General features: G+C 40.3%; 1 protein-coding gene across 13 annotated transcripts in view; it reads left to right on the top strand.

The window, feature by feature from the left end:
• Positions 1-26,274, top strand: part of ATP2B2 (ATPase plasma membrane Ca2+ transporting 2) — a 409,447-nt gene that overhangs the window by 207,909 nt on the left and 175,264 nt on the right. For all 13 annotated transcript variants that reach the window (XM_051627773.1, XM_051627775.1, XM_051627771.1 and 10 more), the window contains one exon: positions 25,247-25,726. In XM_051627773.1, the coding sequence (XP_051483733.1) occupies positions 25,528-25,726 (199 nt within the window). In that variant the 5' untranslated portion in view covers positions 25,247-25,527. The remainder of the gene's footprint in view (positions 1-25,246; positions 25,727-26,274) is intronic.

Raw genomic sequence — 26,274 nt, 5'->3', positions numbered from 1 at the left:
CTATGAAGCTGGTAACTGTGTGCCAAAGGTTTCTTCTGTGGAAGAGATCCCTGTGATACCTCAGTTCTGCCCATCTGAACTGGGCATGCATGGAAAGTCCTTCATGGGTTTCACTACAGTTTCCTGTACTTGAGAAAATCTGCTGTAATGATGTACTTTATTTGAAGTAAAACTTCCTAGTTTTCCTAGCACTCCTTCACTCTTCTCAAAATTTTGGGAAATGATTTCTCCATGGGCTTTATGGCATCCAGGACTTCTACATGTTGGGTCCCCCCAGGTGCCTGGGGAGGCACTTCTCTTGTAAGTGGCTTTGTAGGGTGTTTAAATACACAGCTCTCACATTTGGCCTTGTCATTCAGTGTGTAAACCAAAGAGGAACCTGCATTTTTCACCCTCTGTTGGGTTTGGGGTTTTGAAATACATCACACTTGCATTTTATTATTTTTATGCGTATCTTTCTATTGTAATGACAACTGTTTTTGCAAACAAACAATTAGAGTTACTGTAGCTTTATTTTGTAGCAGTATAGATACTTGGTGTCAATTTATGAACACCTGAATGAGTTTAGAAGAATGCAGTTTTTTATTTACAGCAGCTGACTCCTACCTGGGTAAGTGACAGTTCTAGTATTTCATCACTTCCCCTTCTGTCATTTTGCAGTATAAAGTTTCATGCATCTGCCATCTCAGTTTCTTTCCTTTGTTGGAAAGATTTCAGGTACTCCCACTTCTTGTAATTAGAATAATGATGCAAATTTTTCTCAAGGTTAAGAAAATTGCTGGAACCACAAAATAGAACATGAGCAAACTGTAATTGCCTAGTTTCTTAAGTGAAGGTATGAAACTCTCCAAGAGTGATGATAGTCTTTTGTGGGGAACATACACTGGTAGTGTCAGGGGAAATGTCAGTGCTTAACAGTTGCTGATAATTAAGGGCCGAGGTTTCAGCCAAGGCGAAGGAAGGTTTTTGCTTAAGTGTTGGGAGTGATGTGCACCAGTAAAAGCATCCCTGGAACAATGTGTAAGCTATTTAGTGTTGTAAAAATGTGTTTGCGTTTTCTTCATTAATTAAATAGGGAGCATTTCAGTGCACCATGTGGATTAAGTCCTCCAGTTCTCAGTGCTGCTAATGGGATTTGTAAGTGTTGCAAAATCCATACACATCCTAACAGAAGATTTTATTCAGAGTGCCTTAGAAAACTCTTCAGTCATTATTCCTGAAACTTTGGGTGACTTTAAGTTGCCCAAATCCAATCTTAATTGGATTTGCCTTTAAAACTCTAGTGCTCTGAACTTCACTGCCCAATCATTTCCTCTGAATAAACACACATCCCTGGTTTGCAGGTTGCTGGAAGAGTTCCTGAATCACGGCAGCTGCATCCTCTGCAGCCAGTGCCGTTCTCATGTTTGCTGCTGCTGTTTTTTAAAACTGTCCAGGCAAGCTGTGAATGATGGTCACATTCAGACAGCACAGCCAAACTACTTTGTGCCTGGCAAGTTTTGGCAATGCATTGGTATCCGAGGGGCAGAGGTGAGGATGTTTGTAACAGAGGGTGGCCTGGGAAAGCCGGCCTGCAAAGCAGTATCAACAGCTTTTCTCTCCTCTGAGTTCCACATCGACAGCCTGTCTCAGTATTCATCTTTCCCTCTCTCATTTGGGTCAACAGTAACTTGTAAAAGATTCCTGCTTTCTTTAGGCACTTTCATGACTCCTTCATTCTGCAGCTTTTTAGCTTGTCTCTCCTCCTAGGTACCTGGTGTGCCAGCAGTGCTGCTTCTGGTGCCACTGGCAGAGTCCTTGTTTTCTCTCCCCCAGCAACTACATATCCAAGGGTGCTCCAGAGTTCCTTAACTCCTGCTGCCCAACTGCTGAGTGTCAGATAATGCTCGTAAGACATAAAAGAAGTAAATTAGCATCCTTTCACATACTAAGAGATGCTACCACTTGTTAGCTGGGCTACCAGCTGCTTCTGTGTGGTATTTTCTAGATATGTGCTGATTCTGTTATGGTTCAACATCGCAGACCTACTTAATGCAGAAATTCTCTCATTGTTAATATTGTAGCTCCACTGAAGTACTAATTGATTTGGTCCTTCATTTTCCCATCACTTGACATGACTCCCACCCAATTCTTAGTGCACATTAAGACCTTTCCCCCAGCAATGCCCTTCTGGATAAATTTCACTCTTCAGTAAATCTCTGAATGCTGCTCTGATTTGCTTTTGTTGGTCTGTCTGTGCCTTTACCAAAGCCTCATTTTTCAAATTGTGTTTATGGAACAAAGGTACAGGTGCTTAAAACTTAATTGGATAGTGTCTTTCTGTGACCCTAAATGTTCATGTTCACTTTTAGGTATTGTATTCTATACTATAAAACTTCCAATATTGCAGAAATCAATATTGCTCTAAGTATTTTTTGGGAATTATGCAACCTGTGAAAGCCAGTAAACAAATTTAATTTTTTTTCTGACAATCAAAAGTAATTATTTTTAGTAAGGCTGGCTTGATAGCCTTGTGAATGGAGATTTGTAAATGTATCAAAACTCCTTATTTTATGGGAGTCAAGTCCCTTAATTCCAATATTTTGTGGGCTGAAGGAAAACAGATTTTAAAATAATGTCTCTTACGTATCTAATCCTATATGTAGGAAGTGTAGTTAAACTTTATCTGTTCAAATGTGTTTCTGAAAATGCACTCTAGGTTTAGTTTTTTGATCAAATGTTTGTGCTTCATTATATTCTTTTCCCCGATGCCTGTGTTATGAAAATTTATACTTGATTTGCCTTTGGCAAATCATATCCAAACTGTTCCTTTACTCTCATCTGTATTGTGTGAATGTTGGAATCCAGAAGCTATGAAAGCAGCGGGTATGGGAAGTAGAACTTACATGTCTATGATGCTTGGGCAAAAATCATGTCTTTAAACTTTTCGTAAATGTCAGCTCCACTCTTTCCAACTTCCTCCCTCTGTTTAAAACTTGTGAGATTGCACCTGGAGTGCTGTGACCAGTCTCAGTCTCCCCAGTAGAGGACAGATATGGACAGCTGGAAGAAGTCCAGTGAAGAACCACCATGTTTGGGAGCTTAAGGAGAGGCTGAGTGAGGTGGGATTGTTCACTCTGGAGGAGAGATGGCACAGCTGGATTTAGTTTTATTGTTTTCTTCACTTGCCCAGTGGAGGGTTTCAGAAGAAGGTAGAGGCAGACTCATCTCTGAGGTGCACAGCAAAAGAATATGAGTAAATAGATGTAAGTTGCAGTAAGGGAATTTCTGGTTAAATATAAAGAACTTTCTCACCAGGAGGATTTTCCAACATGGAAACAGTGGCCCAGACAGAGGTGAGAATCTCCATCCTTGGGGATATTCAGAGCTTATCTGGGCATGACCCTGAGAAGCTATTCCACATTTGAAGCTGGCAGTGAGTTGGACTAGATGACCTTCAAAAATCCTTTTCAAGCTAAATTATCCTATGGTTTTGTTAAGAAGATACAAAAAAGGTGTTTGATTTGAAGGTAGTTGTCAAAGGAGAATTACGTGGAAGACTGAGATTGTATGAGTCATGTACAAGTCTTAGTCTGATAGGACCTCTGTGGGTGTTGTGCTGTGGGGTTGTTGGGTCCTCTGGCAGTCTTGGAACACTGATTTGAAATGGCAGTTCATACACAACAGTTATTATGGGAGGTTGTGCTTTCAGTGTGGCCAACTTGCCATCCTTTTTGATGGTTTTGTATTTTTACATGACAGATTTGTGATGTTCTGTTGTTCTCTTTAATTGGTTCCTACCAGTGGATTTCACACAGATAAGAGTGGAAGGTGCAGAAATGAGAGGAGGAGTGAAGGCAGCACAGTCTTGTGCTATGTAGGGAATTAAAACATTACAAGTGTAGTCCCGAAGTTCTTCCACTTTATGAATTATTATGGAGTCACTTGCAAGAGTCTTAAGTGATGTGCCCCAGATTTCTATATGAGTTTTCCATTTGCTGTGTGAAATTACATAAAAGTTAGGGTAATAAAGACGAAATTTTGACTTATCTTGAGTCCACGTACTTCTTGCCATGCAAGAAGTTTGACACTTGTTTCTGCAGTGTTATTACAGTGCTTCTTAATTAATCTTTCTGTTGTTAAAGCACCCTTCCTGGAAGTGTCACCTTCCATGAGGTGAATTGTGCTGCAGTGGGATTGATGAGGGATGCACCATCAAGCAGTAAACAGTACATCTGATAATCATCCTGATAACGGCCTCTATCTGAGGGGGGAACTGCAGAAAAACACAATGAGCTTTGGTAAAACCTAATTAACACGAAGGTGGCACTTCTACAGTGCAGGGGGGGTTGATTAAAGTTACAGGGGTAAAAACTAGTAGATAACGACTACTCTCTCCTCTGGTAAAAGGAAAACAACTAGGGGACATCTCACTGCACTGGGGTGGCCTTGCAGATGCCTCACTTCTTCCTGCAGAGGCCTTAGTGGATCAGATCACCTGGCAGAGCAGAGAGATCTGCCAGCCTAGGACAGATCTCGTTGGTTCTGAAGATCTGACAGTCAGCAGACTGCTGTCCTAAGCTCAGGCTGGAAAGAAAAGGAAGAAAAACAGAGAAAAAAATCCCACATCATTGTTTACAGAGGCATCTTGCTGGTGGACTGAGATACTTCTTCAGGCAGGAGGCTTCCAAAACTTATAATTGGTAAAAGTAAATTTAGCTGGATAAAGCCTGAAATATTTAAACTGCATTAACAGCAATTGTTGACTTACATTACTCTTAAATATCTGTGACACTGGGGATATCACTATGTTGGGGATTACTTTGACAAGATTTTTTTGAAGTAACTCTTTCAGTGAAACTCCTTTCATTACCATTTGTAGTGTTTGCAAAGGTGCCTTACATAAACGTCCTTCCTTCTGTAAAAGTTAAAAAGCCTAATATACACAGCTGTTCTGCTAATTAAGTGGTACAATACTGAAATTTTCAGTCTTTATTTGAAGGGCTATTTTTGTGGTGTTCTTTTTAATTACTTTATTCTGGTAGTGAATTTGCAGGTACCTAAGCTTGACTATAGTTCTTATGCCTAATGCATAAGCTGTTAGAGAACAGTTGTTTACAAATATTAGTTTTCTTACTGGGAAGTTCCTGGTTAATGCACTGCTAAACAAATGATCTCTTGTCTAAAAGTGTCTTGGAAGTTTAATTCTTGGAGAGAATTTTAAACAACTAGAGTCAGTTCCCTGTAAGAAGGAGACACAGCTCTGAGGCCATAATTCATAAAAGAGATCTATGTAATTTAAATAACAGTCTGGGGTTAAGAAACAGAAGGTTGTGAACATCAGTAATGCTGAGTGAATCATATAGGATGGCATGGGAAATAAAAAGATTCTAGAGATAAGAAGTAGAACTAGTGTTTGAAATGTGTCTACATCAGCAAGTCATTTGGTGCATTAGAAGCAGATCAATAGCTGGAAGCAATCAGTGTTGAGGCCCCTACATCTCTGCAGGTTTTGTGTTGGACTGGATTTAGTCTGAGCCTTGGGCTGGGAGGACTCAGGACATGGGACTGGCAGCTTTCCAGGGACCTGGAATTGTTTCAGATCCGTCCATGATGAATGCTTTTGGTGTGTACCTGCAGCAGGCCTTCTGCTTGCTTCCTCCTAAAGACATCCAGTTCATCAGCACCACAGCTGGTCTGCAAATGGAACTGACACACAACGGCAAGGGGTGGTCCTGAGTTGCTTCAAAGCTGTGCTGTTGCTCACAACCAAAGTGTGAGTGCAGGGCATAGCAATGTCATCTGGCTGTGGAGCCTGCTGCAAAAATACAGCATCTTACCCTCTGATGGAGAGGCAGAGGTTCTTCTCTCTTGCAGTAAAATTCATCAAAATGAACAGTTTGGGGTTAAATACATTTTCTTTGAAGTTAATGGTAAAGCTTCAACTGATGTAAATGGGAGTAGAATTAGGCCAACACTGATCACTTAAGGGAAATCAAAATCTAGGCTAGAGAAAAGGCAAAGATCAACTCTGCTCAGATACAGAAATAGTTTCTGTGTGTTATTCCACTGGTGATTCCTGGGTGCTTTAGTATGAGTTGGAGGGCTGGTTTCTAGGGCAAATGTCACTTAAATCACTGCACCAAATTTTGACACCAAGCTGGGTGGCTCTCAGCTGCTGGGACCCAGCTGTCCTGCTGTTGTAGCTACAGCACAGCATTTCTGTCCAGGGATGTTCTGCTTTCAGACACTGTTAGACTGGCAGAACGTTGCCTGTTACAGCGTATTCTGATAAGCCCTTTTTGACCACTAAAACTTTACTCCTTGTGTGTTACTGTTCTTCAGACTTTCATGACAGCTTGTGAGTTGGAAGGGAACACCTTCCCACTTGCAGTGCTGAGGTTCTACGTAGGGTACAGGGAAACGGACTGAAAGACTTGAGAAAATAGATACATCAGCAATATGACACTGCTTTTTACTCTGCTATCTGTGATAACAATGTTACAGGAGGATGCCCCCAGTAATCTGCATATCTGTTTTTTTTCCTGTACTGTGTGAATAGCAATGCCAAGACAAAGAAATCTGTGTTTTGCTAGTCAGCCCTGTGGTGCTGAGGACTTTGCTCCTTGTTTACGTTCCTGATGTTGTGTTTGGACAGTTTCTTTCTAATCTGTTCTGGAGAAGCAGAAGGGGTTGTATCACAGGCTATTCAAGAGGTTTGCTGTGTCTGTGTGCTGGGATTTCATTGCATGAAATGTCTCGTGCAATAGAAATACAGATCTGGGTATAATGTGACTGGGAAAAAAACCAAAAACATCTGTTAAAAGGAATGACAAATCCACCAGTTTTTCTGGAGCAATTAAAATGGCAACTTCTCTTGGCACAGTTCCTGTTTTTTCCTTTCAGACTGGTGAGTTATTCTGAAAAGCAAAAGCTCCCATCTTTAGGTCCTCTGCCTTCTGTGCAACTCTGTTTGGGTGCCTCGTTGTACTGATATAACCCTGGGGATCTTTTAATCATAAGAGAATAAGCGCTTTGCAATTCCAGCATGACTTCCTGTCTACTCTGCACTGCATCCTCAATTATATTAATCTGACTGTTGCCTATTTAAGCATCATACTACATCTTGAATGACAGTGGGGTAAACAGATTCAGCAAATGAGCTGTCGTTCCTGCGTGCTGGCAAGTGGCAGATCAGGTCAACCAGAGAAACAGCTAAGCAGGAGCGTGCACACAGATTTTCTTGTGTTGTTGCCTTTTGACTGTGATGTAAATGAAGAGCACAGGTACACAGAGTACGACAAGAGTGTTTTCCAGTCTGGTAGAATGAAGTGTAGGTGCTTTTGGCAGTCACAGGGAAGACACTGGGGAACTGCAGCTCTGAAAACTGATTAAATAAGTTTAGATGGCAGATTTGATGTACAGTTTTAGTACTTGTATCGTTTCTTGAAGGTCACTGGAGCTGCGATTACAGAAATGGAAATGGGTCTGTTTTCTCATTGTGTTTCCACAGGTGCAGACTCCCAAGTGCTAAAAATCATTTTTGACAATGGGAATGTAGGGGTTTTTTTAATGGTTATGCTAGAACTTGGTAGGTTTTGTTCTTGCAAGGTCACAAAAACCAAGATAAGCATCGGGTTGTTCAGAAACACTTCTAAGGAAGCATTTTCTGTTCATTTTCAAAGAAGGCAAAACAATAGACACATGAACATATGTGAGTAAAGCTGTGTTTATTTAAAATGCACAACTATAAAATCTTACAGTGATTTACACAGAGAGCATCAGGCTTAAATAGGCTGTAGCAAGAGGTGGCATCTTGTTACTCCACAACCTGGATGAGGTTCTGAAATCAAGAGTGGACTGGATGCACATTTTGTGATAGTATGTGGGTTGGGTACATGGAAATCAGAGGTATGGCTTGTGTTTTGATTAGTTTTGCTTAATTCTCTGAGATAAGCTTATATTTTTGTTTTTAGGGGTTATATTGAAAAATGCAAGAATTGTTGTTGGTGAATTCACAACTGTTTCCTTTAATGATTCTGGAGATTGTGCTGTGGAGCCCTATCCCTGTAACATTTCTGATCTTAAAAACAGATTGAGAGATTGTTTAAAATTATTAGAAGTATAGCAATTTAAAGTCTCTGCTGTGTGAATTATTTCGGGTGAGTCCACAAAACACAGCTAAGAAAAACAAAACTCTTGTCAGTAGGTGGGAATTGACTTCTCTTGGAAATATATAGGAGTTGATTAGTATGAAAACGTTGGAAACGACTGCATTACAATTTCTGTTTCCTTGCAGATCTCAGATATTAAATCAGTGCAGGGATTTTGAGTCAAACAGTGCTCGAAGAGTAATCATCTTTGGGAAATCCCAGTGTTTAAGATTTGATTGTGTTAAGTTGGTACACGTTGTACACAACATGCTACAAACATGATTAATATCATTACTAACTTCAGCTGCCTTACAGACGTGTTCAGCACTAACACGGATCTTGGCAGAACTTGTGACGAAAGATGGGCAATTCCTTGTTACCACTTCTACCTGTAGAGGGAGAGATCTAATTTTATTGCTTCATTTGTAGATCTACATCTACAATGATGTAATAAATTTCTTTTGGAATCCTTTACTTGGCCAAGTATTTGTAGACCTGATGTCAGATGAAGTGAAGTGGCTCTCTAGTTACATCTGTGATGATTATTTGTGATGGGTGAATTTTAAAAGTTTACTTGTAACATGAAGAATTTGGAGACTTATCAAAACCATTTTGGTTTAGAAGTGGGAATCCAAATATTGTAGTAACCATCTGATTGTTCTGTAGCAGCCCTTTATCCCTGGAAGAGTTACGGGCCAAACAAATCAATAAAGCAATGTACTGTACTGCTAGATGTGGCATAAAAAATGGCAGTAATCAATCTACCTTGGCATTTTGGGGGGTATTTCTTCCAAATGTCTCAAGATATTTCTTCCAGAAATTCTCTTTTAAGCATTATTGATACTCAGATATGAAATGAACACAGGACTTGACTTCATTTTCAAATACTCCCTTTATAGTCAAAAGCCTGAACATTCTGTGTTGGATCACTTTTTGAGAGGCAGAATCAACAGAGTACAGGTTTTTCCCAGAAAACATATTTAGATGAAAAAAAGGTGAAGAAAAAAAAAAGAAAAAAAAGAAGCTAAAAATATGTTAAATTTCTTAAGGTCTCCATATCCCAGAGTAGTTCTGCTTAACAAGAACAGTTGTTGGGTTTACTCTTTTAGTTTTCAGATCTGATTGGAATCTGAAGTTAAAGGTGTCATTTCTGGTGAATGCATAATTAACAACAGCACATAAACTAACTTAAGCAGAATGTTTAAATTTAAAATTGTTAATCGTGCATGTTGTTGGGAGTTATTTTGGTGGAAGTCATTACAGACACCCCACCCACTCCCCCCACCCTCAAACCCAGTTATGGTCTCTTCAAAAGTAGTCATGAAGTTTGCTAAAGATGTTAGAATGTGGAGTGTTTGACAAAGCATTAGTGCCTGTAGTCTTCTGCAAAATATGTGGAAACACAGAAAATTTGGGTTCAGTCCCCAGTTTATTTAATTTGAGAACTGAGCAGAAGCTCTCAGCTGTCTAGAGAATATTCTAACATTAGTCTACAGAATTATTTTCACTCTTTTGCTGACCATTTAATATATGGTGGGTTTGGCTGGGGGTTGGATTTTTTTTTCCCTACAAAGTAGTTTCAATTTGAAAGACTAAAATCCTAACATTTCAGTCTGCATGATCAGGTGTAGACCTGAGCTGAGAATTGAAAAGTGCAGTTTGATATTTTCACCCCACTGTTGGCCACTTATTAGCATTGCTGGCAGAAAGGAGCAGCAGGTAGTGTGGAAAGCCCCCCTTTGGTGTAGCATCATAGGTTTATGCTAAGCTAAAATTGCTGGGTAATTGCAGACAAATGGTGTGGTTTGATTGAGGGACTTAAAACTAAGATGCTTATCTACCAGCAAGGTAATAGCAAAAAGGCAGGGCTCTGCAGAGCTGTGGGAAGAGGCTTTTGCTGCTCCATTTCTGCTGCGCTGCCACTTCCCTGACCTGGCTGTACTCACGTATGGGAAGTTAGGCTGCCAAAAAAGAGTAGTTTTGTTACCTTACCTCCTCAGAGAGTCTCTATTTGTCTTGCAGAATATATAGAGGGGCAGCAAGTAATATTTTTACTTTTAATAACAATATAGTTATCTATTATTCAGCATATATTTACCACTGAAAAATGTACAGACATAAATGCATATTGACCTAATGCAAACACCACAGAAAAGTGACAAATGAATTGCCCAATTTTTTACACCAAATGTATGTTTAAAAAAACCTGACCACAACAAACCAAAAAAAAAGAAAAAAAGGAAAGAAAATTCAAGGTCCTAATATACAACATCCAGAAAGCTGGCATCTGTTATGTCCTTTGTGAATAAATGGTGGTCGTGTTCCAAAATGGAAGATTTCACTGAGAATGCTTGCTGTCAGCCTCCCACAAAAATACCTTTCCAACTCAATTGTCTCTGCTTATCCCCATCACCGTGGTAAAGAGATGAAAAGGGAGTTATTCCCAAAACAGACAAGCAATTTGCTGGAAATAGATTTTAGATCAACACATTTGATTACAAGGAGAAATCAAGCTGAGCTGGTGCACTTTGTGCAACACAGGTCTGTGTTCTCTGCGAGAGACATGGTTAAAATCAGCAAACAATCATGCTCTGTAGCAGCTGAGACATCCAGATGGTCTCAGTTTATCCCTCATTAAAACACATTTCAGTGTTCCAATCTTTAGATAAAGATAGGCTTGAATAGCTGTGGCAAGGCCCATATCCTAAAAGAAAGGTCACAGGCATTTAGGCAGTTACAGAAAATAAATCTTAAAGCAACCCAGTGCCTTGGTAATGTACCAGTTTGCAAGCTGAGAAGATGGGCAGGACAGAGAGGGGGTTGGAAAAGGCCCAAGGCAGGTCCTTCCAGCCCTGTTGGTGTACCACAAGCCCTTGCCTGTCCTGCACCAGTGTCAGGGGACCTCAGACTGAAGTCACTGACTTGCTCTCTTTCTGCAGACACTTGGGCTCACCCCTTTCCTTGAGATGTGGCTGATTTAATTTCTTGCAAGTGAAAGCAGCCCTGCAGTGTGGTGGTACAAGTGAGTGCTGCAGCACTTGTACTTTGTGTTAATGGTATTCATACGAGACCCAGGAGAGTGCTTGTGAACTGTTTCATCTGTACCTTCTCTTTCTGCCATTATTTGAAGAATGCAATGAAAGAAAAGCAGCTGGGACAATCCGATCTGTGTGTCAGATGGCCACAGAGTGCCATGATACTCATCTCTTACTTTCCATCTTCCCTCATTTGCTGGGGAATTAATGAGGACCCCAAGTCGTGCTGAAATTTGAGTATCTGCTGAAGGGCTTTGCTGGATGGGAGTCTATGTATCCTGCAACTAATTATGTCATTAATTAATCTATTATCTATTGATGACCAACGAGAGAGTTGCTGAAAATTTATTCAGAACCTACATGGAAATTCTTATTTATTTATTGGATTTTGATAACTCCTCATTACTGCTCTGTAGCCATGATAAACCCTTGTGTAGAGTTACAGTTAAGGTATTCTTAGAGAAAATTCCTATTTCTTCCTTGTTCTCTTGATTTTTTTTCCCTACATATGCAACTAGCTAATGTAGTTTAAGAGATGCAGAGTGAGGAGGTTAATCTTTCTTCCCCCTTCCAGCTCCTAATGAAGCTATACAGCTGTATGGTTTCAAAAGAGAACGTTTTCTTTTTAAGTTGCTATTAATAGAGCAGAAAATTAAAAGCTCATCATGGTTAGGATGAGATCCCGATTGAACTCGACAAGGAAGAAGATATTTAATAAAAGTACCAGGCATCATGATGGCTTTAAAATAAATCTGTGTGCTAATAGCTAAATTATGAGGCACTAATCTGATGGTCTATTTTAAAACGTGTTTGTAGGAGGATTTTTATGATGACCCCACAGATAATGTGTGGTTGTTAGTGTGTCCTGTCCTACCACTTACATTTTTGGTCTAATTGTATGATTTTAAGGTTGGGCAGCAACATTCTACATAGCTGTGATCACTTCTATCCATCAATTGATGTCTGCTGCTGTTTTATCAGCTTATTTTTCTGGGCCACCAGCTAGGATAATGTGCTTGAGGGAAAATTATACCCTACATCAGTGGTTTTGTTACAGCATGTTGTACATTATTGGTAATTTGAATGCACCCAGATAAAAATAGAAAGGTTAAGTAGTTTTTCCAAATGTTGCTGCTGTGAAGCAGAAAAAGAGTAGTGTCTGTACCATATACATTTTTGAGGGAAGAGTGATTTTTTTTAAAATTATTTTCCCCCTTTCAAAACCACTTGCTGAAATTAATGCTTTCCTTAAAGCTGAATGTCAAGAACAGTTTGCTTTTGCAGTTCCTCTCCCCAGACTCTTTTCTGATGAATTTTTAGGATTAATGAGCCTGGTGCGTGTCAGCTTTTGTATCCATCTGCATGGCCCAAGTGTGGCTTCCCATGGGACAGGCTGTGTGGGCTGTGCCAATTAGCAGGAGCTGCAATCGGATGGCACTGATTGCCCTCTGCTCAGTCTGTCACCTCTAGTGCAGCTCGATCCATTTGCTCCTTGATTTTTCTTCCGGTGGTGTTAAATGTGTCTGATCTTTCTCAGATGTTTTCAGCAGAAAGGAGCAATGCTGGGTTTTGTGGCTGATGTATTTATACAGTGCCTATCAGGGATTGCTGTGAAACTGTAGTTTGGAATTTCTTTTTTTCCAAAACAGCTTTTTTGTTCTCTGTGTATGAGAATGATTGGTGAAAGCAGCAAAAATTGTGTATTTTGATAGAGCTGACTGATACACGTCTACTTTTAATCCTTGGTGAATGGCCTATTTAAAATCACTGCAGAACATCACTGTATGTCTTTCAGCTGTTGCCCACTGAGATTTAAAACCTCCTTTTTGGCTGCTCTCTTTCTTAAGAGTGACCTTGGCTGACAATTTCCAGTGTACAGCCCTGAGTCCTGCAGGGCTTTCTTTTTTCCTCTCTCATCCTTTCATGTGGATTTACGTGGTGCTGATTTATCTCTCCAGTAGCTCTGCTTCAGTTTCAGTGCAGCTAAGATGTTCATAGTCATAAATCACTGTGGAGAACATATGTTTATATTTGATTTTCTTACAGATTAAAAATTTCACAGTAGATGTTAGATTCTCTCCTATGTGAATGCTTCCCTTTCTTCACCCCTGATTACAGAGCAGAATAATCACATGTGGTCTTCATGGCAGGTGATAGCAATAAGCCACTAATGACCTGCAAGCTAGGAGAGACTGAGGGGCTCTGGGTCTTGCTTTTGGGTGGGGGCTGGACTAGGTGGTTCTTAACTCTCTTCTTGCTCCTTTGGCTGTACTTGTTAAAACCCCAAAAAAGAGACTTTAACCAAATCATAGTTTCAACGTTGCTATATTGTTTTAACTTTACATTACCTGTGGAATCTGCACGTGCTCACAGCTGGGGGTGTTTGCCTTGGAAGCTGGAACTCAGTGTTCTCAAGGTCTGAATCTCTGTTAAGAAGCAAAGAGGTAATTTCACTTTTTTGAAAGAGAAATTTTGTAATTGTGAGCGTTTTGGTGTGACTGTAAAAATGATTTATGTGTATTTTTTCTGAGCACAATACAAATACATGTTTTTGAAGAAGGGAGAGCTTTTGTGTTCTACCATGTAACTTGTTTTCCATGCAATGTAGCACAGCTAAAGGATTCTGTAACTCTTGTGCTGGCATTATTATGCACTAAGAGTTCAGTGGCATAAAGGAGATTAAAACAGATGCCAAGTGTTATAGGAATAAGGATCCTGGTGTTGTTAAAATACTGGTAGCTTCGTTTTGCAGTAATTTAGAATCTCTTAAACTTTGATTTTTAAATTTGTTACACTTTCACAGGCTGCTTTGAATTCTGAGTCACATAGGAGTAAGTTTAGGAAGGCTATATATAATGTATGGGTATGCAGCAGGATAGGCTGGTTTTTTATACATTTAGATAAGTGATCTTAAGAGGTAGGCACAGGTACAGGATTTATTTTGACATAATCTCTTAAGAAATTAGAGACATGAATAAAGCAAGAAAAAATGCAATGGTATTGTCTGCAGTGTAACAGGAATTGCCTTGTATTTTCTTAATAATTACTGTAAAACAAAACAAAACCCAAAAACCAACAGAGGAGCTGCAAATCTGTGGGAAGTGATCAGGTAAGTCAAAGGGAGGTGAAAAACTCTTGTTAGAAATCTAAGAAGATAAAGAACAGGCTGCAGCCAGTGTGGAACAGGCATTTTCCTCTCTGCAGAGAAGGGCTGGGTGTGTGTGGGGCCCTTGGCTGCCAGCAGGTGGGTGGCAGTGGGTGCCAGGCCAGGCAGTGGGGGGCAGGGACGCAGCCCAGAGCTGGGTCTGGGTGGGCAGGGAAGCTGGAGAGTGGGAAATTCAGGACACTGCTGTGTGCATGTGTGTGAGGAGCAGACATGAAGGCAGGGATTGCTTCTTTGTAGGTGACTGATGTAGCTCGGTAGGAAGCAGGATGAATTTAAGAACAATAGGAGCTTAAAAGAAAGCTTTTGTAACTGGGGTGGTTTTACCAGCTCAGTATTGTGCTGATGGGGAGCCCTGGTGTCAGGTTTGAGTGATGTGTAGTTGGAACAGACCACTTGGTTTGTCTGTGTCTGGCATTTGCTGGATTCCTGTGCCCTATTCAAGTGTCTAAGAATACCTATTTGCTTAAAAATCCTGCCTAACAAAATTAAAATATTCAGGGTGGCTGATGTCCTTGTACTGTGAATAACCATTCTTTGGTTTATTTGGGCAAAGTGGAAATGGTCACTTGCCTCGAAGTATGCAGGCAACAGCAACAGCAAAATCTGTCCTTAATGGTCCTTAGAGCACCAAACACAGCTGTTACTTATAATTAGGTCTTTGCTCTCCATTTGGGGAGCTGCATGCCATCTCAAGAACAAAATAGCCTGATTTAATATGAAAATCCTCTTGGCTTTTTTATTCAAGAAGAAGATTCAACAGTTCTTTTTTGCTCTTAGCAAAAAGAAAATACATACTTGTTCAGAAAAACAGATTCCAGCATGCAGTTTTCCCTCACAGCCATTATGGGAATAGTGCATGTGAAAAATGTGTGTTTCAATTCCAGTTATATGTATTGTATTGTATTTTTTAACAACTAGATAGCCTTCCTTCATATTTTGTGTTCTTCCTGTTTCATTATTCTGCTTATAGTTCTTTTGCATGGAACCTAGATTTTCTGGATCTCCTTAACTGTCAACAGTGCTGCACTGAAAGCTTTAGTATGTGTTTCATGGGTTTATGTCTTTACTTACTAGTATAATAAGATGCCTCTGATAGTGAAACCAAGGGGGCAGAAGACAGGCCTGCAAATGCAGAGTGCAGTTTAAGTTTGTTTGAGGTGGGTTTGTTCTTTGTTTCTTCTTCTTTGTTTGGTGTTTTTTCTTTTTCCCCCTCCTCGTCCAGCTGTTTCTCATGGAGACCTGGATCATGCTCCAGCATTTCATCTGCTGAGCAGTCCTGTGCCAAGGGCTGACTGACAACAGCACTGTCTGACTTCAGCTGCTTGTGCTCTGCACTGGCTGGCCCAGCTGTTGGTTAAGGGTAGTTTTATTTTTCCGTGAGTAACCCCTGAAAAATACAAGAAGAAAGTACCTCCCCCTGCAAAAAAGGATTTATATGCTTTCAGTTTTGAAGCTACTCTTAGGTAAAAGGTATTCTTGTATGTATTAAGGCTGAAGTAGAGCATTTGTGGCTAAACAGCAATCTGTATGGCTGTGCCTCTCCTGCCTTTTGGCTGAAGGTCTGTTAATATGCTCTGATTTTCTTCTTTTAAAGAGTGACATGGCCAAGAGTAGTAAACTAATCCTTTGTATTGCTAGTGTTTGGTTGATTTGTATGGTAGAAGTTGACAGGAGAACAGAAAAACCAGCACAGCAAGTCTCGGGTTTTTTCTTTTTTTCCCTATTTCCTGAATGGTTTTCCTTGGGCTGCTATGTAGGAACCTGAACTCCTTCCTTGGGAATGGGAGTGTCAACACTGACCATACTACTGTAGTTTGGCATTAGATGTTAAAATAGAAAGGGTCTTTTTAATTTAAAAATATTTTGATTTAATCTTGTCTGTGATTTGCGTGTGTTGCAAAGTATTTCCAGGCGGTTCTAGAAGAAACTGTGATGCACCCCAAGTAACCATGCATACCAGGAGTATTGCTGTGTAAGCAGGTGTTTTTTAGGGAAATCATCAGCTACAGGGACTTGCACACACTGGATATAATTTCTCTCTTCCCTTTAGGAATCACTAACTTTTCATCAGGTGCAGACCCCACTGACCTGTGTACTCTATTTGCTGACATAGGTTCATTTTTTAATTCTGATTTCATCATTGCAATTTGAAATGATGCAAAGAAATGCCAGTTGACCAATATTTGATTTCGACCCCTTAATCTCCAGAGTTCAGAGCAGAACACAACAAAACACATGTTGCTGCAGCTGTCAGGTTATGGATTTCCTCCTTTTATTCCCTCTTACCTGATAGATCCAAACTTATGACGAACGTGACACCTGACAAATTTTTAGTAAAAGTAATCCATCAAAATTCTATTTCACATGGATTAGCACTCTTCTGCTGTGCCTCCTCACACATCTGTGTGCTCTTCTTTCTTCCATGTAAGGCAGGAAAAGGCCTCCATTTATCTCCAGCCTCTTCAAAAAATAATAAAACTCCGGCCTCTTAGACATTTTTGAGACTATTGTTCTGATAAAAGTTGAACTAGCACTGGAAATACTTCTGCTACCATAGAAGAGCTCTCAGAACAATGGGTGGGTTGATGCAGCCCCAAGGTGAGTGAGTTGGTGATGCACTCTCAGAGTTTGGTGTTCTGAAGTTTATGGCCCGAAGAAGGATGGGTGAAAAGTGTAGCTTATTAATTAAAAGGCTGATAGATGGTTCAGTCATACACGATTTGCTTCATTAATCTCAATTTTTCAGATAAATAGTTTCTGTAAAGCATTGTTTAAAAATCTGGGAAAGGAAGGTAACATGGAGATCACAGAATTATTGAGGCTTGGAAAGACCTCTGAGATCATCAAGTCCAGCCTGTGACCAGACACCACCACATCAGCCAGACCATGGCACTAAGTGCCACATCCAGTCCTTCCTTAAACACCTCCAGGGATGGTGACTCCACCACTTCCCTGGGCAGTCCATTCCATTGTCTAATTCCTCACCTCTGTGAGGAGGTGCTTCCTAATATCCAACCTAAACCTCCCCTGGTGCAATTTCAGGCCAGGCTCTCTCATCTTGTCACTAGTATCCTGGGAGAAGAGCCCAACCTCCCCCTGACCATGACCTCCCTTCAGGCAGTTGAAGCAAGTGAGAAGATCCCCCCTGAGTCTCCCCTTCTCCAGGCTGAACAACCCCAGCTCCCTCAGCCTCTCCTCATAAGGCTTTCCCTCCAGTCCCTTCACCAACCTCGCCGCTCTCCTCTGGACCTGCTCCAGCACCTTGAGATCCTTCTTGAAGTGAGTGGCCTAGAACACATGCACCTATCAGGAGAAATGACAGTTTCCACCACAGTATTAAATCTTTGAGCTTCTGTCTTAAGGTATGAAGATGAGATAGAGAGAGAGACCAATGAGTATTTCTGTAATGAAACAATTACTAATCGACTAAAAATAAATTAGGAACCAAATTCAGTGTCCCTTATGAACTGAGATTGAACAGAAGTCCAAAAATTGTTGGTAGCATGGGGTAGAGTAGGACTGTCAGCAATATTTCATCAGTCTCAAGCTGAACATGCTGTTTGTTGAAAGGAGCTACGTAAACTATTTCATTTAAGATGTTCTGGAGAGTTTGCTGATTAAAATGAGATACAATCAGATACCAGGCACATAGAGTGTAAAAGCACAGACTTTTCAAAGTCCCTTGAAATTGTGTGCTTCAAGCTGGGATCTTCTGGAAGGGAAAGGTCACGTGGTCATTCACTTTCGAGATTGAAGAAATCTGGTGCTATGTAAAATGGAAGAACAAAGGACACAATGTCCATCTTTGCAGTGTTTTTTGTCCCTTCCGGTGTCAGATATTCAATGATTTAATAATTTGCTTTTAATGAAGCTGATAAAATGAAAATCTCTTTTGGAGTCTGATGGTTTTGTGTTTTTTTTTTTCTACTGGGTTTTTCATCCTTCTCACCTAACAGTGTAATGGACTATGGCACAACATGAATTTTGGCAAAAAGAGGAAGCAAGGAGGAAAAAGAAAAGGCATCTCAGCATCTCCCTCTACTTCATCAGTGGATAATACATCTTTTGTGTTTTCTACTAAAGAAAGGCTTTCTCCCTCCCCCTTCTGTCCTGGCCCACCCCAAGCTCTGGAACTGATGCAATGATCTGTGCTGGACCTTGGGTCTTAGCTGATCAACTGTTGCTTTTAGTGCATTTGATTTATTTCCCCCCCACATCTGTTTCATGTAATGATACCTGAATATCTGAAGTCTGAATATCCTTAGCTTTTTTCAAGCTGTATTTTGGATTAAATTGATAACATAGTTGGGGAGTTGGCCTTCCTTGGAACGACTGGGCTATGTTAGTCTCTGTATAAAATCAAGGCAATGATACATGAAAATGTGAATTTTCTAAAGCTTATTTACATGTGGAATGGGTCTTTGTTCAGTGCCAAAAGTCCAACCCTGCAGAGCAGGAATATGAGTTGTGTAGGATGGTGGTGAATAAAAGAAACCCAGTAACTACTTTGCAGTGTGGAATTAAGAGTCTTGGGATAATAAATTGCTAATGAAAAATAACCTTTCATTTTATCACTGAAAGCAAAACAAGATGCATTCATGTTAGTACTAGAAAGACACGAGAGAGGGTTCTTATAGCTTGTGGCTTGTACTTTGCTAGGCAAATCTGTGTGCCCAGGATATCCCATTTCAGCAGGATCCCTGGTGCTGAGCAGGACTCATCCTGCAGGCAGCAGGTGTGGATGGAGCTGCAGGGCACAGCAGGAGGATTTCCTACCTCAGACAAGTGCTCAGTGATGAGCCATCACAAACACCCTTTGGGCACTTACTGCAGCCTGTCTGCTCACAGCCTTGACAGTGAGGGAGATTCTGGCATCAGAGGAGGGAGGGTTTCATCTGCAGGGCCTGATCCAGTGCCCCAGAAGTCATTGATAGAGCAATTTCATTGACTTCAGTGGGACTGGATTGATTCCTCTAATAGTATTTTTGTTCCTGCCAGTAGTTCATTTGGCTTGGCTGGAAGCATTTACATGAGTAATGGTGGAAAATAGACTTGGTATCAAATTGTGGGCTGAATAACTGCACACTGTAACAGGGCACTGGAGGTAGTTTTATTTCACAGTTGTGATTTTGAGTATCCCTCAGTACACTGGTACAGCCTGAAAAAAAATTCAGCCAATTTGTGAGCGAGTTTGGTTCTGTTTATTAGAAGTCCTAAGTAAATAGGTGAATTATAACACTGCTATTAATGATATTTTGTGCCCCTTTAATGAAGATTTATTTTGTGACAGTGCCTTTTTTGCCTTCAAATAGTCAACGGTATCTTACAGGAGGCTTGGAATAATTTTTATTTATTCTGCCTGATAACACAACTGGTACAAGAACATCCCAAGCTGACTGGAGGTGTGTATTCATACTGAAAGGACTGAAGCAATTGTTAGTTTAGAGGTCGTAACAGATAGTTATCTGTGTTTTTTTTTTTTCTTTTTTAAACTTTTTCATTTTGTAATTTTTTAAAATTATACCTGAACCTTTTTTCTTTGTCATCATGTTGTCAGGGGAATACAACTGAATGAAGCATCATAGAAGAAAGTTTGATTTTTTTTTTTCTGTAGGAGTGTACAAATGTCTCATTCCTGTGTGCTTATCATGAATAAATTATGCAAGAGTTAATTTTATGCACCCTGAAATTCATTATGAAATGTAATGCTGAATTCAGAAACATTTTCAGGTAGCACTTAGCTACAAAGTTCTGTTTCTCTTTGTGGTCTTGGCTTCCTGGTATTAAACACAAATTCACACTTGTGAAGGTGCCAACCTGCTTTTATTGAAATGGTGTTCTTACTTAGTTCCTTCTGTATCTTGTGCATTCCTGATAATTAAACTTCAAAGTTAATATTTGTTGTAAGAGAGTGTGAGTTTGAGCACCTTGGAGTTTGTTAGATTGGCTTTGTTGGCTGCTTGGCTAGACAATCCATTTTCATTCTGGCCCATGAAAAATATATTCACAAATGGATGGATGTTTTGTCTTTGTGAAAAGAACAAGAACTTGTAAAAGGCAGTACAAGTGGACCACATAGGATTTATTTTGTGCATCTGGAGACTTCTATGGAGTCTGTGGTTTTCTTAACTGTTTTTACCTTGCCGAGATCTGCCATGAGTCAATTAATTTCCCCCTGCTAATTTCAGGGGTAACCAGATCTGTGTGCCACCTTCCCAGCTGCCTGATGAGTAGATAGTGCCTGGGCTTTGCAAGCAATTCCTTCATCATGGGATTTTGAGATCAAAGTTAGTGTAATCTTAGATGACAGCTTAGAGAAAACAGTCAAACTATGAATATATCCTGAATTTTTGGCGTAGTCAGGAGTCTGTTATTTCTCTGGACCTTTCAGGACTGTGAAACGCAGGTCTTGTGATTCTGATCTGGTGACATCTGCTTTGTTACCTTGCTACTAATTTTTCTGCCATTACAAGTCCAAAAGAAATTAGGTGTCAGTCAGAATACATGGTGATGATTCCTACTTAGAAATCATTCTAACACCCTGTGAAAATATTTACAAGCTTCCAAGATGAGACTTTTCCTGATTAGGGAAATCAAAGAATAGTTTTCCCAGCAGGCCTGTGGTTAGCTCATCCAAATTGCTTCTGTTATAATTGGCAAGCATTTCCTTTAAGCAGCTAGGAGTTGAAAAATATTTGACTTGGGCTCTCCAGGAGTGGAAGCCTGTTCCCCAAGACACAGCCATTCTGGAAAAAACTCAAAACAAACCTGCAACACCCAAATAACTTGAGTTTGTAGTGCATTTGTACAACAAAAATCCATGACATCCTTGACAAATCCCAGACCAAGGTGAAGATTTGTATTCTGATTTTTTTAATGAGAAAAAGAAGGGTAGTTATAATGAGAAAAATAAGGGGTGTCTCTTGTGTGAAGTCCTTGATACCTGGAGTGAATTTAGGTAGACAGCTATTTTGTCTTTTTGTCCACAGCTTAGTGTTGTTTTCCAACTGCACTTCAGGAAAGTTTTACCCAAATTTCTTATTTCTAAGGCTTGTTTCAGAAGCATTGGTAAGAATAAATAAAAAGACATAACCTGCACTAAAAGCCACTGCTTTTGTCTGGAAGAAAAACTTAACATGGTGTGTGAAATTAGTTTTTCAGTTAGTGGAGTTTTTTATTTTTCTTTGCTGAATATGTCCATGAAGGAGTGGTTTCTCTAGAAATTGTTGTCATGGGGAATGGTGAGACCAAATATGCAGAACTGAGGAGAAGTTATCATCTGGTGAAGTGGTGTCAAAAGCTGCACTGGGGTTCAGCCGTGGTGGCTCTGTGTGGCCTGGGAGGCTTTTGGGTATAAATGAAAACCATCAAAGCACACTGTAGATGATGGTCTTCAGAGTGAAAGAGCTTGACCACACCTTGGGTTACAGAGGTTGTGGAATTTTGGCCTGGAGGCCCTGAGGGGACTCAGGGCTCCCCTGGAAAGAACAAGTCCTTGAGCTCCGTGTCTATTTCCCACCCCCAGTGCAGTGCACCCTCTGTTGCTGACACTGGCCTGCTCAGCCAGTGAAGCTGGCACCCAGAGTGTCAAATTTGGTTCACCTAATTTAGACATCCATGTTAGAGATCAGTCTCAGTTTAGAAGAGCCTGTTTCTCTTCTGAGTGGGTCTGGATCTGTAACTCCTATGAGGAAACAGAACAACTGTCTTGTCTGCATCGAGGCAGAGCTGAACCGAACCGGTGAGGCTTCACCAGTGATTTTGTTCCTCAGTACAGTTAGTTTTTTTCATTGAAAATGTCCAGATGTCACCTGCTTTTTTAAGATCAGGTTTTCTTGATCATGTGTATGATATCCACATACTGAAAATATCAGTGGTTTGAATGTGTTTTGTAAAATAATCCTTTCCCTAGCCTCCTTCCCTCCAAAACCACCCAAACCCGGTGCAATACTTAGATTTCTTGCAGAGAAGACTCTAAATTTTACCCACTTCTAATAATTTGATCAGTTTTGGAGATGCAAAGTCAGTAGCCCCACTGATGGGGAAATGCTAGTCTGAAGTTTTGTATTCCTCAGCTCTTGTTGAAGGAATCTTCACCACTGGGGAAGGGCAAGATGTGGTTGTGTGTCACTCATGCTAACCAGGTAACTCATGCTAACTTGGCAAGGTTAGAGAGAGATGAGATTCAAGGATCAAATGCAGCCTGCATATCTTGTTCCATGGGATTAGAGAGATGCATTATCAGTGAATGTTAGTCATGCTTTCTATATTTTCCCATCTGCCTCTCAAAATGTGAGATGGTGTTTCCCTGGTTTCGTAACATCAGGTGAATTAAGCAGGCAAATGACTCAAACATGCCAGAAAGCAACAGGACTGTCTTGCTGTGTCTGACAGAGGAAAATGAGTTTCTAAGGATAGGATCAAATATATTAATGTATAGTGATGGCACAGTAAGTCAAAAGACATGCTTTGATTGAGAGTGGTGGACACATCTCAGAAAAATAATGTGGAAAATACCTTTTGTGCTGAGTGTGGAACCTTTTCTATCACTAATAATTAAATCAGAAGATGGTTCTCCTCAGAAAATACTAATAATTGTTTTTCCACTGTGGTGTTAGGAAATGGTTTAAAAACAATTTTATTTAATTAGAGGAATGTTTAAAAAGCCCACAGGAGCAGCAAAGCCCACCTCTACATTAAATTACTGGTATATTTTTGTTTGTTGGTTGTTGTTTTTTTTTTTAACATCATGGCTGTTTTACACATCCCATGTTCAAGACCTTGAAGTGTGCTTATCTTAGGAATAGGTTAGTTCTTGCCCACTGGAAGTAAACAGCAGTCTGTCATTTTAGCTATTCATTATTACTAATGATGCCTCATTTTTCACTTTTTTTTGGGGGGGAGGCATTCTTTTTCATGATCAGATCTGACTCTGCTTTTTGATGTGGCTGTCAGCAGCAACTTATCACAGATGAAACCGAGAGTCTGAAATGCTGATTTTAGGAAAAGGGGGGCATAAAATCGGTGGAGGTTGTGGTGATTCAGTGCCTCTTGGGATGAAGTGTTTTACTGGACATCTGTGACATTTCTATCCCACATTTTTTCAAAATAATGCTACAGGCTGATGTTATTTTTATTCATAATACTGATCCATCCGTTATAAACAGACAAAGCAATAGTGAGTAAAGTATTTTCTGCATGCTGTGCACAGGGAATTATTTAGAAGTGAATTGATACTGTGAACACTGTCCAGCATGCAAACATGGGAAGCTGAGTATTACTCCCTGGCAAATAAAGGCACTTTTAATTACTACTTTCAGTTTCTTTAACTTTAAGCAGCATTTTGTGCTCAAATTCTTCTCATCTTGTGAGCTTGAAAAGCAGTGTGTGAAACCAAGGTTGGCAGTAGTTCTGAGCACTAGAATATATGTCAGTAAAGAGGATGAGTAGAAGCAGTGTGTAGCAGCTGACTGCTGGTTTAATTGCATTCTGCAATATTGCAGTGAAGCTTTGGTTCTTCCTGTTGTGGGGTTTTTTTTCCCTCCGCAGAATCCAAAGGCATAGTGAGTTTTTCTCTGTTAATGAGCAGGGTAGAGGTTCAGTTAGTCTAACTGAGCAAGGTACACATGAGAGTGTCACTGTGAGCAGGGGAGTTGGTGGATGTGGTGGGCCTGGTCTTTTGCCTGGGGAGCACTGGCAGTGCTGTTGGGTCAGTGCAAGTACCCAGCCTACATGTTAAGTGTGAGCAGGAGAGTAAAATTGTTGCACAAATAAAAAACTGAAACTTGATACATTTTAGGAAACCTCTTTGTGTGTGTACTCATTCCCATTGCTGTACCCAGACTGTTCAAGATCTCTTTTTTTGTTGTTGTTGGTTTTTGTTTGTTTGTTTGTTTTTCTATGAGAAGACTATTCTGAGACCTATAGATTAGACAATGTGCACTCCCTGACCTGCTTGAGGCAAAAAAGAAACTTTAATCTCTGTTAAAACTCTGTGCAAAATACAATAGCTGTTTTCAGCAGTGTTTAAACCAGCTTCATTAGAATAGGAAAGGGGAAACAGGTTTTAAAGGCTGGTTTTAGCAAGCAATCAACTGTCTCCCATATGGTCCAAATGTGGCTTGTTCAACACTGCACATGGTAGAAAAAAAAGAAAAAAGAAAGAAGGGAAAAAAACCCAAACCTAAAAACCCAGCTCCACCCTGTGTGCATGTGTATTGGCGTGTGTGGTTTTGTGTTGGCTCTGTGCTCACCAGCTGCCTTGGAGGAGACATGGGCTCTGTCTGGCCAGACCAGCACTCTCAAGTGTGTTCTCTCTTTTTTGGGCTATGCTTACTTTCACAGGAGGCAAGGCTGCAAGATGTAATGTATTTAAATGTATTCTGAATTTGTAATGGTGACTCTAGTTTTTCCACCAGTTTTACTGTCCTTACACTGAAAAATGGTTTTGCTTTAACCCGTTATGAAAACTGGTAGTCTTTAACTGACTTTTGTTACCTTGTAGCCTTTACCAAAGAGTCTTTGTTCTTGTCAGATGAAAGGCTGATGTGGCTGTATGAACCAGAGCACATACTGGAGGTGCATCTAGCATGCTGGATTAATCACTTACTTATCAATATTCATGAGTCATCTCATTTAGCGGGTGCTCTTGGGACTTGATTAAAGTAAGCAAAGCTGCTATTGGTGCTTTAGCTGTAGAGAGCTTTATCTAAGACAGAGCTGGTGTGATCCTGGTTGCTGATGCTGGCTCTGACTACCTGCAGCATTTCACAGGACATCTGTGCAGTGCTCCTGCATAGGTGTTCTTAAATGGCAAGTCAATCTCCACCGACAGACGGAAATACATTTGAAATCGCCTTTGTAAAGCGTTATTGCTCACTCTTGTAATGAGTCCTTTCTCTTTGTTCCCAAAGGTCCAGAGGAAGAAATGACCATGTAGATTCTACAGCGTGAGTGCAGCATAATGGGCAATGGTGAATGGAGTGGAGCTGGTCTGCAGCCCTGAAAGCAGCCGTTCTGTGGACCACTAGCCAGCCAGGGACACCTTCCACGCCAGAGGCACTCTCCACATCACTCACCAGACACGCACTGGATTCTTTTTAATTCTTAGGTTGGAATTCAAGGTTCCTTCAATTTTTAAACAGTTTTAAGATTGTATCGACTTATAACGAGTGGAGCAATATAATCAGCAACAATGGGTGACATGACAAATAGCGATTTTTATTCCAAGAACCAAAGAAATGAGGCCAACCATGCAGGAGAGTTTGGGTGCACGCTGCAAGAACTGCGCTCCCTCATGGAACTTCGAGGAACAGAAGCAGTAGTAAAAATTAAAGAGACGTATGGGGAGACAGAGGGGCTCTGCAGACACCTGAAGACATCACCAACAGAAGGTAAGCATATTTCCTTTCAGTCGAATCAGGGCACTTTGCATAATTGCTCTCTAGGTAGTGAAAGAAAGAGGTTTTGTTTCAAACCCGAGCACAGTTCTGATGGTGCTGCCATTATTCTCAGCAGTAATAAAACAAGAGTCTTCAGAGAAAGAAGGTATAACCAGTTTGGCTACAGCTAAAGCTAGCAGGAGAGTAAAAGAGGTGCTATTTATTCAAACACCTAAATGCATTCATTTTTCCTTAAAGGGATGCAAAAAATAAGCACCTTGTCTTACAGCATTATGAAGAGATTTCAACATACATGCTCTTGGGGGTAAGAAGGTGCAGACTAGTTGCTTCAGAAACATTTCTAGGTATTTAGATGTCTTGAGAATATGAAATGACCTTTTGAGTTAAACATTGTTACTCTGTAGATCAATATGTCATACATATATTTGTCGTTACTAATCTCAAGTTACTGTATTACCATAGGTAGTTTTGCTTAAATTATCAGTATATGACTGTGTCAATGTTTTTATTAATTGGACTTATTTTAAATGTGTGAGTAA

This window comes from Apus apus, chromosome 9 (genome assembly GCF_020740795.1).
Source record: "Apus apus isolate bApuApu2 chromosome 9, bApuApu2.pri.cur, whole genome shotgun sequence".
Taxonomy (NCBI): domain Eukaryota; kingdom Metazoa; phylum Chordata; class Aves; order Apodiformes; family Apodidae; genus Apus; species Apus apus.
The sequence above is the reverse complement of the archived record's forward strand: the minus strand, read 5'-3'. Positions and strand labels throughout refer to the sequence as shown.